Consider the following 15,248-nt stretch of genomic DNA (forward strand, 5'->3'; position numbering starts at 1 on the left):
GAATAGGCTGCTGTTCAATGTGCTATTCACGGGGTGATATTTTTACTGACTTGTTTTTGTATGTTTGGTTGTGAATGTGTGCATTTTCATTAGTCGAACCTGCAGAGCTGACGCTGTCGGGTTCGTTAGAGGCCATCGAGGGGAAGGAGTTGACTCTGAGCTGCTACGCCACCTCAAGTAATCCTCCCGTTGATATTCGCTGGTGGTTGGGGCACAAGGAGCTCAACAGCACTGCTGTCCGGAGGGAAGAGGTGGGGCTACAAGGCAAAGAAATTACACAAAGCTGAAATGTATCCAACTAAGCTGGTAGCCAAGAACCTTAATGGCAGGACAAATTAATGTCATGTCTTCGCACTACTGACCATGACATCCAGTTTAAACAGAAAACTGAAAAAGGGTATGTTTTCTTTTTTGTAAACATTAGGCAAAAGGTATGAATGTTAAAGTACAAAAAAAAAAATTCCCTCAGTCAAGCTTCCCATTAGAGAACCAACAAAAAGCTGATGAAATGTCTCCCAATGAATTTTTTAAAAATAACCAGTATGAAATTTGACCTCATATGAACCTTTGTAGATGAAAGCAAACCGTATGACCATAAGCAGTCCCTGAATGGGCCCGCTGTAGCTTCGCAAATGAGTCAGCCGATTCCAAAAAGAGTATTCTGCAGCTCTTCTCTTCTTTTGTGTATGTTAATAAGATCAAAGTGAATAAAAGCTGACACAGAAGATGAGTAATATTAAACAAGCTCTTTATTCATCTGGCAGCAGAATTTTCATTTGATCTTACACAAGGCACTCAGTTGGCTGTATGTGAGCTTTAATGCATCTGAAACAGTGTGAGGTTAATGAAGACTGACGCGCCTATTCAGAGCCTTAGTTAGTCTTTCTGTCTGTGGCTTTTACCGTAATCACCACAATAATGGCTTTAATAACCAAATGTGCTGCATCGGCATGACCACTATCAGACAGGTGCAAAATAACACTGTGTTCAATTTATAACTAGGTGCAAAGCAGGAGAGTCAGATGAATATGCTTATTTATCACAGACCGTGCACAACATTAGTTATCATGGCAGCTAATTTGCCATCTGTATTCGCCAAGACAAACCATCGTGGGTTGTTTTTCACAGACTTGCCAGACCAGCTCTGTTTGTCCCCCAACTGAACTGTCATGTGTGCTGTGTGTCTGCAGGGAGAATATGGTGGGATGACAACAGCATCCAATATGACCCATCAGTTCTCTCGGGAGGAGAACGGACTGAGGCTCACCTGTGAGGCTTTTAACAAGGGCACACACTTCTCAAAGATCCAGGCTGCTAAAATCAGTGTCTTTTGTAAGTGACCCCAACTCCATATTCCTTTTGTTCTTTAGAACACACGTGCTGTGTAATAATTCCACACCAAAAAAAAAAAAATCTATTTTCACATTTTTATGTTGAAGTACACATTGGTAATGGTTTATGAGGGCAACTGTAGTTTTAAATGATTTCTCCAGAGATTATCTTATTAAAATTTGATGCATTTATATCAAATGTATTTATTCCAAGATGCTGACTGGTCTAAATTCAAACCATAAAACATTTCTTAAAATGCTCTCAGATTTTAGTTGATCTTAGACATGAGATCATTTCAGAGAGTGTGCTTGCATTCAATTCACAAGCCATTTATTTCAGGAGGTGCTAATAATCTCAAATATGACTTTACACACACAGTTCTTTTACTTGAAGTTTTAGTCATGAATGGACCAACTGAAAAAAATGAACTTTTAAACAGATGAGATCACAGAGCAACATGTGTTTTTTGGTGGACTAGTAGGTTTTCACACATCTTTGGAGTGTTTACAACATGTATACTAATGGAAACAACCATTTAGGTAATTTGGTCAAACCCTTGAATATGACCCATTATGGCATCCTGTAAAATACCACCCCTGTAAGCAGCATGAGGAAAAAACGATTGACATGAGCGTTTGCACATCAGAGCTGAGATCAATCTCAAGCGTTCCTCTTAAGAAGGCACAATTTCCCGAGAGGGGAGTGGGGTGGCACAACAATGTGCTGCGCATGCAGTTATTCATGAGTGCGTGAGATATGCTTAAGACCAACCTCAGCCAATGAGTTTTTCCCTTCTGTGTTGCATACAGTCAATAACACAGCAACAAGATTAAAAAAACTCTTCTGTCACTTTCTTGTTGGGTTTATGTCATAACTTTAGTTGGTCAGAGTTGGAAAAGGATCACTTTAAGAGCTAAAATACATTTTTTTACAACTCGACCGTCTGCCTCACAGATACTATTCTGCTGGTTGCCACGGTTACATGTAAATGCAACACATTACGACAAGACTTTATCACTTCCTTATTTGGTTTAGCCAGTAACTTCGCTTGGTTGAGGTTATTGGCTATTGTTGGTGGTTAAGATTCAAATTAGTATTGGCATCTGCTATAAACACTGTAACTCTTGCAATTGAAAGCTGTTTTAGCTTTATCTGTGTATTTTTGTATCTGTCCCGACCAGATAGATTCTAAACGAATGAACAAGTTCAAGATACAACTACAGGTCATTCTGGCATGCATGACTGAGCAGGCTTTGGGGAAGTATTTGAGTGGGGCACATTCTGAGTATTTCAGTACTTCAGCGGAACAGAAAGAAGAAACCTTTTCAGAACGTGTTCATTCAGAGCAAAGTTTATCATATTTGAATATGCCCCAATTCATAAACAGCAAGTTAATTATTTTAGTCAAGTTTAGACTTGGAACAAAAAAAAGATAATTTCAACTTCAAAAAACGGTTTTAAAAAATATTTCTTATAATATTATAAGTCCATCTCAAAAAATGAAATCCCTTGTTTGCTAATCATGTCCGGAAACTAATATGAATTCAAATTGTTACCCATCTTCACTCTGTTCACTCTTTTACAACAGATCCTCCTCACAAAGTATGGATAGATGCTCCACCTGAAGACGTCCCCCTCCATTCAGGGACCACGGCCTCTCTCGTCTGTCACTCCACCGGTGGGAATCCCACTGCAACCCTGACCTGGTTCAAGGTGAGAGTGGGCTGGATATGCATTGCCCTCTGTGTGTGCGCTGTGTTGTACGAGAAGCACTCACACACTGTATCTTTTATTCTTGTTTCAGAATGGAAAGCCAGTGACTTCTGCACAGAGGCAGACCTCTTCTGGTATGGGTGTAACTCGAGAACTCATTCTGGTCCTGACTGCAAGTGACAACATGGCTACTTACCGCTGTGATGCCACGAATGAGGCAAAGAAGACCATCTCTGCAAGCACTAAGCTCTTGGTTTATTGTGAGTTATACTGCGGCTCTAACACATAAACACCACTTGACCTTTATTCCAGTCACAGTCATTTTAGAGATATGTAATAATCTTAATATCAGATTAATGAATTTGATATAAACCTAGCAATGCTGATGTTTAACTGCAGCATTTTATATTCTTCATCTTGATATATTCATTGATTTTGATTTCCTTGTTTGCTCCGTGGCTGTACAGTTATGGCAGTGACTATGAAGATCACAACCAAACAGGAGGTGCTTCGGCGCGGTCAGGTGGTAACGCTTCAGTGCCTGTCTGGAAGCAGCAACCCAAAGTCCAACACCTCCTGGAATCTGGGCTTGGAAAGGTTTGGAATGGTTGTGAACTCACGGTGTGGTGGCCCAGACATGCAAAACACAACGGCAATAATATAAACACATCGACTTTTCAGAAAGTTGAGTGCGTTTTCTGTTTTCTTGTGTAATCAAAAACCACGTTGTGTTTTTATTTTAGTCATTGCCACCACATGAAGGGAACACAGGAGACAATGTAGAGTTTTCCTGAAAATGATATCGCTAATTTACAAAATGACACCGAACGAGAGATCAAATGTGCCCCTATGCATGTTTGATTAGTTCAATTGTAAATCCTTTAATAATTGGATAATCATAATTTTCTGGATGAAATTTGTTTCTTAGGTTCCAGGGAATCGAGGAGGCCGCCAGAAAGGATGTGTTTGGGGGTGTTTCGGTAAACAACACTCTGTCCCTGAATCTAACTTCACAGCACCACAACCAGAAGGTCATTTGCCATGCTTACAGCTCTGTGTTGGCAGAGGGGGCCAAGACTTTCTACCAGCTCAATGTGCTTTGTAAGTAGGGGATGAATGGTTTGTTTACTTCTGTCTTTCTTGAGCAGCTTGTCTCCTTCTATCTTATTTGAGTGTGATCAAGAGATGTGGTTTGCATCATTTTTAAATGATGCATAAATTTGATCACTAATGGGTTCAGTGGAAACTGCTCTGTGTATGTGTGTGTCTATATGTGTGTTTACTTTTTGTTTACAGGAAACCTTTGTTGTGATGTGTGGGTCTGTTGAGCTCTACTGCAGTGTGTCCTAATTGTGCATTTGCTTTGCTGCATGGCCATGTTTGTCTTTGATGCCATTTCACAGGCAGCAGCCAGCCTCTGCTTCAAAGCTTGGTGCTGTGTATGAGCATGAAGGAATGTCACCGTGTGTTTGTGTGGATTTACAGTTGGACAACAGTACTGTCAGTCGACGTTTTAATGCCTGTCCCTCTCCCTCCTGCGCTGCCTCACTCCCCCATCGTCTGAGTGTGTGAAGCTGGTTAGATCTAGAATTATTGGTGGGATGTCGACTTGCCACTGATTTGACTCTCATTAGTGTCTCTCAGTGCTTTCATGCTCAACATGTTTTGGTTCTCACCATACCTGTGGCCCGGATTTTGTATCTGTGCCTCTGCTCATGCACTTCTAATGCAAATCCATCTTACCATAGCTATATATCTGTGCTGCCTCTGTAACAGACCCACCAGAATTCAGCCCTGACCAACCAACAGAGGTCCAAGTGGTGGAGGATGACATGGCAACTATACCACTGCTGGTCTCAGCTAACCCAGAGGTGGTCTCCTGCATATGGCTGCACCGCAGGGAGATGCTGGTCAAAGGTGATCCAGGGCTGTGTGATGGCTCTATACACCAAGTCCTAGTTGAGCTGAGCCAGCAAGTAAGCACTCAGTGCTGCCATACAGGGTCTGAATAAAACATGGCAGGTTAGCTAGCATGGGACCCTGCCAAATGTGATTCTCATTACAGCTCTAATGTATGCAGTCTAAATGAGGATTGCTGTCTCCCTGAATACAACAGAACGGCTCTAAGCCTGGCTTCTCCTCCAGGTCGGTGTCATCGGGGCTCCACTGCACCCACACCGTTTTTCTGTCAACTCTGCTTCCTACATTCTACTCAGCCAGCAACATAAAATTACTGTATTTTGAACAAGGAAGCACACTTATTACATTGTGGGTGCTGTGGCATAGAGGGTGTCTCTCACACAGACCATTGTTGGCTTGATGTGGGAATCAAGCCAGGCCAATCAATAATGCAGGATTAGATGTCACTTGGAGACCAGTGGCCAGAGGACATGCAGCTGATGAGCATGTAATGAATACTTAATTTACTATTGGTTTGCATGTGTGTGTGTGCGTCTGTGTGTGTTTTTGTAAAGGGGAGAATCTGCACTACCGCTGGTCAGATGAGCACTCTCTGGTGATCAAGAATGTGACCAGGAGACATGCTGGAATTTACACTGTGAAGTGTGAAAATGATGAAGGTGTCAACCAAATTTCTATCAGGCTGGATGTTCTGTGTAAGACCCTGCACACACATATTCTTGAGCACTACTGTTGACGGCTAAATTTGAGTTTATATGAATCAATGGGAGAACTTACGATTGGAAAAATTGAAAGTAGAGAAAAAGAGAAATCTGGGCGACATTTAGGACAGCCAAAACAGAAACCGTATTTGTATTAAAATAATTGCCTGTAATGTATTTTTTTTAATATTTGAAGCTATAACTATGTGACATCTAGGTCAAAAGTCACCCACATCATTTCTCTTCTGAATAGTCCTCTTCCCTGCTCATATTGTCCAGTTTGTGCAGTTAATTTCTATCTCTTGGCTGCCAACAACATGATCTTTAACTTTTCTAAAGCTGCAAAGTGTCAGACAACAGCGCCGACTCTCAGCTTCTCCCCACCAAACCATCATTAGACCTCCATGCAAGGCCGTCCACTTCCCCTGCTGCCTCAGGGCCATCCTTAAGCTACAGGCCCTCTGCCTCGATAGTGATGATTTAATAATGCGAGTGCTGAAAATGTAGGTCTGCCTTATTCACCAAAGCCCATGGTACACGCCTAATGGATTCTGCCATTCTGAACTGACTGGGCTTGACAGTTGTAGATATTCATTATGTATGGAGGATTGTAGTAGCTTTTATGTGTGGCAGTGTAGCTCACTTAACAATGTCATTCTTGGTTTGGAGACCAACATGAGTGGATCCTGCAAACCCAAAGGTCTGTGTCTTGCCACTGTTCTCCAAAAGTTAACATAGGTTCAGACAAGTAGGCACTAATGGCCTTACTGTTGCATGTACATGGTACCCAGGGGAAGTACAAAAGGCTTGCGAGGTAAAGGCGAACAAAAAAAAGGGGGGGGCCATGCTGACTGGGGAGAGAGATAAATTGATGGATAGATGGATAAAAAGAGGAAACAAAGGTGGGCAAATTGGTCACTCTGCTATAATTAAAATTGGGATTTGTTCTCATGAGAGGGCTTCATGGGTCAAATAACCAATTTTCAATTTAGATGCATAAGCGTCTTTGGCTCCAACATATAGAGAAGTTAATAGTATTGTATCCCAAGCAGATAGGCCCATTACAATGGGGTTATGAACACTGTCAAAGGAAAACAAGTGAAAGAGTAATTATAGCAATGCAACATCAAATTTTTAATGGATGACTTGTTTCAAGCTGACATTAGCACTGCCCTAGCCTTGTCCCCTTTTCTTACTCTCAGATGCTCCGAGTGTCAAAGCAGAGAAAGACCCTGTGTTCGTTAACCTGGGAGGAATAGCAGACCTGATATGTGTGGCAGATGCCAACCCCATTATATCTGGCATGTTTTCTTGGAAATGGCTGGTAAGAGCAATAAACACACACGCACACACACACACACACACACACACACACACACACACACACACACACACACACACACACAACAACAACAACAACAGTCAATGGCTAAATTATATTTCCTTTGTCCAGCTCCTTTAGCGTTATTTTCTCTGTTCTTGCCGTTTATCAATGGCCTTTGTAAATGCACAGATGCACTATATTTCACTGGCTCTAACTATCCTTCTACCCCACCTCTTCCTGCTTCACACTCAGTCCAAATCCAGAAAAATAGCTTTCATTACTGCTGCGTGACTAAAGGGCACATTCGTCAATGTGGCATGGTTTCTGTATCTACTGATGCTTTCTGCGGTCTCCCCCACCCCCTGGCAGTAAAGTGTGTTTGGATTTCTACCTGCATGGCCCCTCCTTTTCTCTTTTCCTGTAGCACTCCAGCCTTTGGCATTATTCTTCTCTGTCCTAACAGCTTGTTCCATTGAATGCCCTTCCCGTGCAGACTCCAAGCCTTTACTGTCTTGCTGCCTGTCTTGCTTTCACACAGCAAGACAGGCAGAAAGCCTTCCCCCAGGAGGAGGGGAGCGGGTATTGAGGGATAGCGGCTGTCTCCTGCTTATTTCTCCTCACTCTGTCTTCCATAGGGAGAGGAGGAGGTGGAGATGGGAGAGGAGATCCAGGAAGACGAATCAAGCCTTCTGACCATCCATGATGTGACTCGGGCGCATGCTGGTCTTTACCAGTGCACAGCCAATAATGACGTAGCACTTCCTGCCAGTGTAGATGTGAGGCTGGTGGTGCAGTGTGAGTTTGAAAAGTTTATTTTCGGAACATTCACAAAACTTTTACGTGTCATTAGAAAGTAAATGCTCTTGTTGTATAGATACACACCTGCTGCACATTCATTCTTGTTGTGTCTCGTGTAGTCAAACCAGAGCTTCAGAAAGGACCTCAGTGGACAAAGGTAGCAAGTAGAGGGGATGGCACTACTACAGCTGAATTAGTGTGTCAGGCAGAGGGCATCCCTCGTGTCAACTTCATTTGGGAAAAAAATGGTGCACTCATGGATTTGGCAAACCCCAGGTCAGAGAGAAGTTATTTTTTCTTTGTGTTCACTATTGATTTTGGCACTGCTGAAAGCATTACTTGTTGATGAATCCTCACAATTAGATTAGGTTCGACCCAAACATAATATACTATTTTGCTATGTCTTGTTATTTCACCAAGCTTGAATGCATTTTATACTTCCATAATGCCTGCATTCTGCCTGCTCAGTGTTTGTCTTTTCCCTCTTGCATGTGTGTGTATGCTCATGCTGCAGGTATGAGGAGAAGACGGTGAGGGAAGGCTCCTACCACACCAGCACACTGCGAGTAGGAAACGTGAGCGCAGTTCTGGACTATGCTGTCTTCAGTTGCACAGCTCGCAACTCACTTGGGGAAGACAAGCTAGACATCCAGCTCGTCAGCACAAGTACTGTGTCTGCATACATTTCCATGTTTTTGTGTATCTGTGTGTGCATCTCTAGGTAACTGTGGTTGTCTCCATGGAATCCTTTGTTGGTGTCCTACAAAAACTCAGTATCACTAAAATATCAACTTTTCATGAGCCAAGAAAAACCACCTATTTTTCTGTGGATTAGATTTTTTAGATCATCTACTGGCATTTTAATTTTCTAAATTTTCCTTCAGATGTAGGATGATTTCATGATTTGACAAAGATTTGATCCGTCAGTGTAGATTTAAACATTGCCGTGGTTATCCGATCACCACGAGTACTGTGTGGTTGAGTCTCACAGTTCTCATGAACACACAAGAGAGATTGATGAAAGACTGGTAGGAAGTAGAACCAGACAAATAGCTAGAGATTTGGACTGCACCAAGGATAAAATGTTACTTGTTTTTTCACTCATTTTGGTGCCTGTGTCTGCCCAATGTGAAGTTTACATTAGTGTATCTTTGCCCCCTAGTGGTAAAAACTCCTGGATGACTGCTTTGAATGAAAGGGAACTGATTAAAGTCAGTTTTATGGCACACAACTTGTAAAGATTATTCTTATCACATACTTGGCAGTGGAGCACTAATTTTTCCTTTGGTTCTAATTTGGCAGCATTTCAAATTAACAGAGGCTGCCTTGTTCAAATTCTATCAGGCTTTTTCAGCATCATTGCAATATTTGGGAGAACAATCGAACATCCAAAATTCTGTTAAGTGCAGAGAGCTGTTTCTCCCGAGGGGCAGCCCTTTATGTGAACTCATTCCATTGCTCTATCTCTACCTTATCATTTAGCCTAAAGCACCAGTTTATTTCATCCGGAGATAGTACAGCACTGATATGCTTAACTCTCCTGGCATGCTTAGACTTTTCCACCTCCAAGCTACCGCTGTATCTGTGCGGTCCAATTGTAATCAGCCAAGTCCAACTGTCAGCACTAGCCGGCAGTCATTGCTGGACACATTTAATGTTTACAATTAAAACCATAGCATACAATCCAATATTGGCCCTGTTGTTCCACTTGTCATTTTTAAAGCTGTGAATATTCATAATTAATCTAAGGCAGTGATAATACATTTATATATGCTTCCTTATCATTTTAGAGCCTGAGAGAAAGAGGAAGGTTTTAGATTTTTTTCACCCCTTAGCATGGTGCTTTATGGATTTGAGGGAGACGAGATCCAAATAAGACTGACCTCTTCGCCCGGGAATCTTATGAGTTGAGCTGCTGGTGGGAATTATTTACTTTGGAAACTGGGCTGCAGCCTAGGGCCATACACGAGCAGAGCATCTCCTTCTTATGCTGCTTCTCAACTAAATCTCCTTGACTACATTTCCCTTAGCTCCCAAAACCACCACCCTCCTATTTTTCTATGCTCTAAGTGGTAAATAATCCAATTTACCCCACTGATGTGGTGCATCATGTTAGACCTTAGATCTGGAGATCCTCTTTTGATTACATTTTAATGGTGATACCATGGGGCTGCACGGTGCTGTGGTGGTTAGCACGCCCACCTCACAGCAAGATGGTTCCCGGTTTGAATCCCAACTGGAGCCTTTCTGTGTGGTTTTTGCATGTTCTTTCCGTGTCAGCTCCCTCCCACTGCCCAAAAACATGCATGTCAGATGAAATAGTTGTCCCTGTGAGTGCTAGCGTGGCTGTTTGTTTGTCTCTATGCGGCCCTGTGATGGACTGGTGACTTGTTCAGGGTGTACCCCGCCTCTCGCCCAATGACAGCTGTGCCTGAAACAGAAAATAGAAAACAGTCCATTCACAAATAATTTTTAGCTAACCTGCTATTACCACTTCTCCTGACACATATACCTTCTTTTTCCCCCTATTCCCTTAATTTAAAAAACATCAGCGTGACTCTCACATTTAGGATTATCATTTTGTCCGTTCATGGCAGCTTCATGGCAAAGAGGGAAGCCAAAGGAGGCTGCATGGCCACATGTGATATTTCACTACACAAATATAATAGCAATTGCAGTTATCTAATGACACCCATCTTCATTTCTTAGCAGCGAAAGCCATTTAAATCCCACCCTGATGAGTGAAGGCGATCAGCTCTAAAACAAAAACCACATTTGCATTATCAACCTGTCTTTCTCTCACCCACAGACCACCCAGATCCACCCTCATCGTTCGGGCAAGTCAGCATTTCCCATGACTCTGTCACTCTAGAGTGGATCCCTGGCTTTAATGGGGGTTTGCCTCAGAGGTTCCGTATAAGGTAAAGAGCAAAGTAAAGAGGTTTTAGAATGACACATTTTCATAATAAAGGAATATCACTCGAAAGAGCCTTTCGGTTGACAGATACCGTTGGGACCAGTCAATCAGCTTCCAGTACGTGGACGTCCTCCCTCTCGATGTAACAACCTTCACTGTCACTGGTCTGCAGCCTGTCACCACCTACAATTTCTCTGTCAATGCCCTCAATGCAATAGGAGAGAGTGGCTATGCTGACAACAATGCAATACTGACCATCACCACCAAGGGTCAGTTTGGAGTAACCCCAGCTCGACACTGAGAGGACTGAACAGTACACACATCTGAGTGTCCACATACATAACACATGAGTGTATTTTTGTCATGTCTTTCTCTATAGAGAGGCCAGGGTCAGAAGGGGTCCCAACAGATGAGGACCCACGGAGTAAGTTTTTTTACCACAATTCTCTGGAAATGAGGGCAGCTGGAAATTGTAGTCTGCACAGCATCCAGCTTTCTATGGCCACATTGTGTTAATGCACACCTTCAGCCTGTGGTAACAGTAGCAATTGTCATTGCACCATGAAAAAATTATTCTCTTCTACTACCTTTTAATCATTTAAGATGATTTAAGACTAGCTAGGTCTGTGTCTTTTAGTTTTCACACATTTCCTAATTTCTTTATTTTTTACTTTAGTTGTTCTACAATAAGATGATGTTTCTGACGTGTTGCAAACTAGGTGAAACTGGACTGCCAACCTATTTGATTGTATTGCTCGCCATGGTATTTGGAGTCCTGCTACTGTCGAATTCACTGGGCCTCCTGTTTAGACTGAAGTGGAGAAAGAGACCAGACCAGACAAGTAAGCCTGATCATCTTTTCATCTATAGATGTGAAAATGTTCTTCCCATCACTTCTTGTCTTTGTATCCTCCTTTCCGAACAAAACTCTAAAGAGCTTACTCTGAACCATGATGTAATTGTCAGCTCAGCACCTCATTTCTCCATGTCCTGCTTTCTATTCTGTCACCTCTCGTTTTCCTCATCCTCTAGGCCTCTACCTCCGTCCACATTCATCCCTCAAAGCTGTCACTTCCATGTTCCATCCATATCTCTTATCTCATTTGCTAGCTTCGTGTCCTTCCTCTGTCTCTCCTTTTGTCTCTTTTCATTTTTTCGTCAGCCTAACCATCAAGGTCCCCCTCTCAATCTTTCATTTTTACTTTAGCAACTAATTCAATTTTCTTGCATAAAATGTCTTCTATGCTCACTAGTGTTTCATTCTCTCAGACTCTCTTGCCTCTTTGGTTCTTTGATAAATTTAAATGCTTATGATATGATACTCCTTAATTCCGGTTTGAATTTCTCCAACACAAAGCCTCGTTTCTTCTGTTTCTGTACCACCAGCAGGGGCAGGAGGGGTTAGTGTGGTGGATGGACAGAAGAATGAAGAGGATGGGTAAGTCAAGGCTCTGCAGTTCTATTAAAGCAATAAAGATTCACAGCATGAATTCACACTAGTAAGTCTGAGATCTCATTCAGCGGCTTATTCAGTGATAGAAATGGACAGGCGAGCAAACAACAAGGTTCTATCAATATTTTCTTACTTTAGAGTAATCAGCCTTGCACAGAAATTCTGCAAAAAGCCCACAATGCAATAACTACATGATGCTACAAGAGCGTAATGTATGCAGGAAACAAGTTTCTATGAGTAATGAGTGCTTTGCATTTCCCTTGATTAACAGTCAAGACTAATTGTTATAAGTACAATCATGAAGCTGACAAAGTCTCATTTCTCCATGCAGGTCAAGTCAATCAACTGTGAGAAACTCCAATAAGTATGAGAGCAGAGAAGAGATCAACACTGCAGCTCAGCGCACCCTCCTCATCGACTCTGGATCTGAAACAGACAGCAACATCTATGAGAGCTATACAGCGGTAAGGAAAGGAGGGAAGAGAAAGGGGGGGGGGGGGTGCAATTGAAAATATGCAGAGATACCAAGAAGGCTGAGTAAACAGACGAGAGGAAGAAAGAGGTTAGGCAGAGGGTGAGGGTGAGGGGATCTGGCAGAGGAGGAAGTGGAGAATTCAGCCATAACAAGGGAAATGGATAGATAAACTAATGAAACCTCTGGCTGTGCCTAGAGATGGAACATAGATCAATATTTCACAATTAGCATTCAAAATACACATCGATCTAAGCAAAATGATCATTTTGTAGTCTAAAAAGGCCAACAAGGACGGGAACCTTGAAGAAAACTGTTTAGTGAGGTAAAAGAAATAGATATCGCTGTGCTGTCAGAAGAGAATCAATCCACTTAAGTGACATCCCCAATTCTAAAAAGGTTGGAACACACATGTAGAAAATATGAACAAAAAGAGAAGGCAAGGACTTTTGCATTCTTTAAGATATTGAATATTTTTAAAAAACAATATTCTACTAATATTAACAATAGAACCATATCAAATTTTGAGAGTGAGATTTTTTTTTTAATGAAAAATATTAGCAAATCCTGAGTTTCCATCCATCCATCCATTATCTATACCGCTGAATCCGTCGGTCGGGTCGCGGGGGGGCTGGAGCCTATCCCAGCAGTCAATGGGCGAGAGGCAGGGTACACCCTGGACAGGCCGCCAGTCCATCACAGGGCCACACAGAGACAAACGAGACAAACAACCATACACGCATCCTGAGTTTGATGGCAGAAATTCTTCTCATAAAGGTGAGATGGGACAAAAAAATACTGGAAAAATAAGTAGAAACAGCTGGAGGAAAACACCGTAACTAAGTTGGTTAAATGACAACAGGTCGATTACATTACTGAGCATTAGCAAGAGCACCTTAGGGAGGAAGAGTCTCTCAGAGGCTGGGCAGAGATTGACAGTCTGCAAGTATGTAAGAGTAAGAGTAATTTAAGAATAATGTTGTTCAATGAAAAATTGTGACTTTGAATATTTCATCAAGAGTATGTAATATCTTCAAAATATTTAAAAAAATGTCGAGATATCTCTGTGCACAAGGGACATAACTAAAATTAAGTACTGGATGCCCATGATGTCCAGGCCATCAGGCAGCACTGCTTTAAAACAGGCATGAATATGTAATGGAAACAAGTGCATGGGCTTAGGAACACTTGCAGAAATCGTTTTCTGTGACAACAGGGATCAGTGTGTCGCCCAAATGGAGGCTAAAGTTCTATTGTGCAAAGACAAAACCATATGTGAACGTTATCCCGAAATGCTACCATCTTCTCTGGGCAGAAGAAGATTGGATTGAATTGAATTGTAATCATAAAGTGCCAAATCGCAGCAAAAGTTATCTCAAGGCACTTTAAAGATACAGTCCAATTAACTCTAATCGTGATCCAATTAAATCAAATTCATTAAGATCCAAATTAGTACAGTTCCTTTGATGACAATTTATAAAAAGTTGCCTAGTTACGGAGGGTTCAAAAAACACCATAACACCAGGCCAGGGAAACCCACAGAGACAGAGAAGTTGTTAAAAGACAACTATCGTTAAAAGAAGAGGGGATGCTAGACAATGATAAACATGGTCTTGCTCCATCTTTTTTGAGGTTTGTTGCTGCCGTCCATTTCAAGATGAGCTTGTATTTTCCGAGAAATAGAAATAAAATACAGCGTTATGAGAAAAGGGTTGTATCTTTGGTTTAATTTGTCAGTTTTCTGAGTTGTTCACCAATATCTCACTGCAACTCAGGTGCTGAAAACAGCAACATTCCATTCTTTAAATAATGTCCCTGTTACTTTGAATATGTTTGATACATTACTGTCAATAAGTAAATTTCTTGTCTTCATTTCAGTTTAAAGAGGTTAAACACCAATGTTTGGTTCAAACAAAAAGTAATCCAAGATATAAATTTAGGCAAATAAAAGCAAACCTGCCTCATCTGCAGTACGGTTTCGCACTGCTAAAGGGTGTTGGAAAAAATCATTTGGATGAGACAAGTCCCCAAGTATTCTCAGCAGTCCTCTCTGCACTGGTGACATGTTGGAACATGTGGAATTGCCATTTAAAGGGAGCTATATAGGGTAAAAGCTATTCTGATGCTATCGTCTGTGTTTCACTAATTTCAGGAAAACTCCCGTTATTATTATCCCAGGGGTGACTACAAGCCTTATCTCACCCCACACCCTGAGGAAAGACGTGGCCTTGGTGAGATGCAAACATACCTCCGTGCAAACAAGGCAGTAGTAAACACACAATATCCCAAATATGTGCCAGTAAAGGCTTAGACTGCTTATTACAGGGTCTTTTTTTCAAATGTTCTTTCACAAAAAAATGTGATAATCCATATTTATGCTTTAAACATGTCTTCCATGTGCTGTTCAAGACGTCATTCACCTTCCTGTGAACTCTGAAAGCCATGTGTATGAAGACGTAAGAGAAGGGGGAGAGTATCAGGACACGGTGGCGTCCTCCCTCCCTTTCCCACCATTTTCGTCAGATCACAGATTGACTCAACAAAGGAATGGCTGGAGGTCACTGACCTACCCTCAGGTCTGTCATAGAAAAAAAAAAGTAAAAGAGAAAAACAGGGAC

General features: G+C 41.8%; 1 protein-coding gene across 1 annotated transcript in view; it reads left to right on the forward strand.

Moving 5' to 3' along the window:
• nphs1 (NPHS1 adhesion molecule, nephrin) overlaps positions 1 to 14,941 on the forward strand; it is a 57,068-nt gene extending 42,127 nt beyond the window's left edge. The window contains exons 9-25 of the mRNA XM_075466491.1: positions 94 to 251; positions 1,191 to 1,332; positions 2,921 to 3,045; positions 3,137 to 3,305; positions 3,513 to 3,642; positions 3,974 to 4,146; positions 4,822 to 4,962; positions 5,520 to 5,660; positions 6,869 to 6,990; positions 7,626 to 7,785; positions 7,908 to 8,064; positions 8,303 to 8,454; positions 10,598 to 10,709; positions 10,793 to 10,974; positions 11,085 to 11,133; positions 12,490 to 12,622; positions 14,783 to 14,941. Of these exons, the coding sequence (XP_075322606.1) occupies positions 94 to 251; positions 1,191 to 1,332; positions 2,921 to 3,045; positions 3,137 to 3,305; positions 3,513 to 3,642; positions 3,974 to 4,146; positions 4,822 to 4,962; positions 5,520 to 5,660; positions 6,869 to 6,990; positions 7,626 to 7,785; positions 7,908 to 8,064; positions 8,303 to 8,454; positions 10,598 to 10,709; positions 10,793 to 10,974; positions 11,085 to 11,133; positions 12,490 to 12,622; positions 14,783 to 14,941 (2,405 nt within the window). The remainder of the gene's footprint in view (positions 1 to 93; positions 252 to 1,190; positions 1,333 to 2,920; positions 3,046 to 3,136; positions 3,306 to 3,512; positions 3,643 to 3,973; positions 4,147 to 4,821; positions 4,963 to 5,519; positions 5,661 to 6,868; positions 6,991 to 7,625; positions 7,786 to 7,907; positions 8,065 to 8,302; positions 8,455 to 10,597; positions 10,710 to 10,792; positions 10,975 to 11,084; positions 11,134 to 12,489; positions 12,623 to 14,782) is intronic.
• Positions 14,942 to 15,248: the final 307 nt, after the last annotated feature.

Source organism: Odontesthes bonariensis, chromosome 5 (genome assembly GCF_027942865.1).
Source record: "Odontesthes bonariensis isolate fOdoBon6 chromosome 5, fOdoBon6.hap1, whole genome shotgun sequence".
Taxonomy (NCBI): domain Eukaryota; kingdom Metazoa; phylum Chordata; class Actinopteri; order Atheriniformes; family Atherinopsidae; genus Odontesthes; species Odontesthes bonariensis.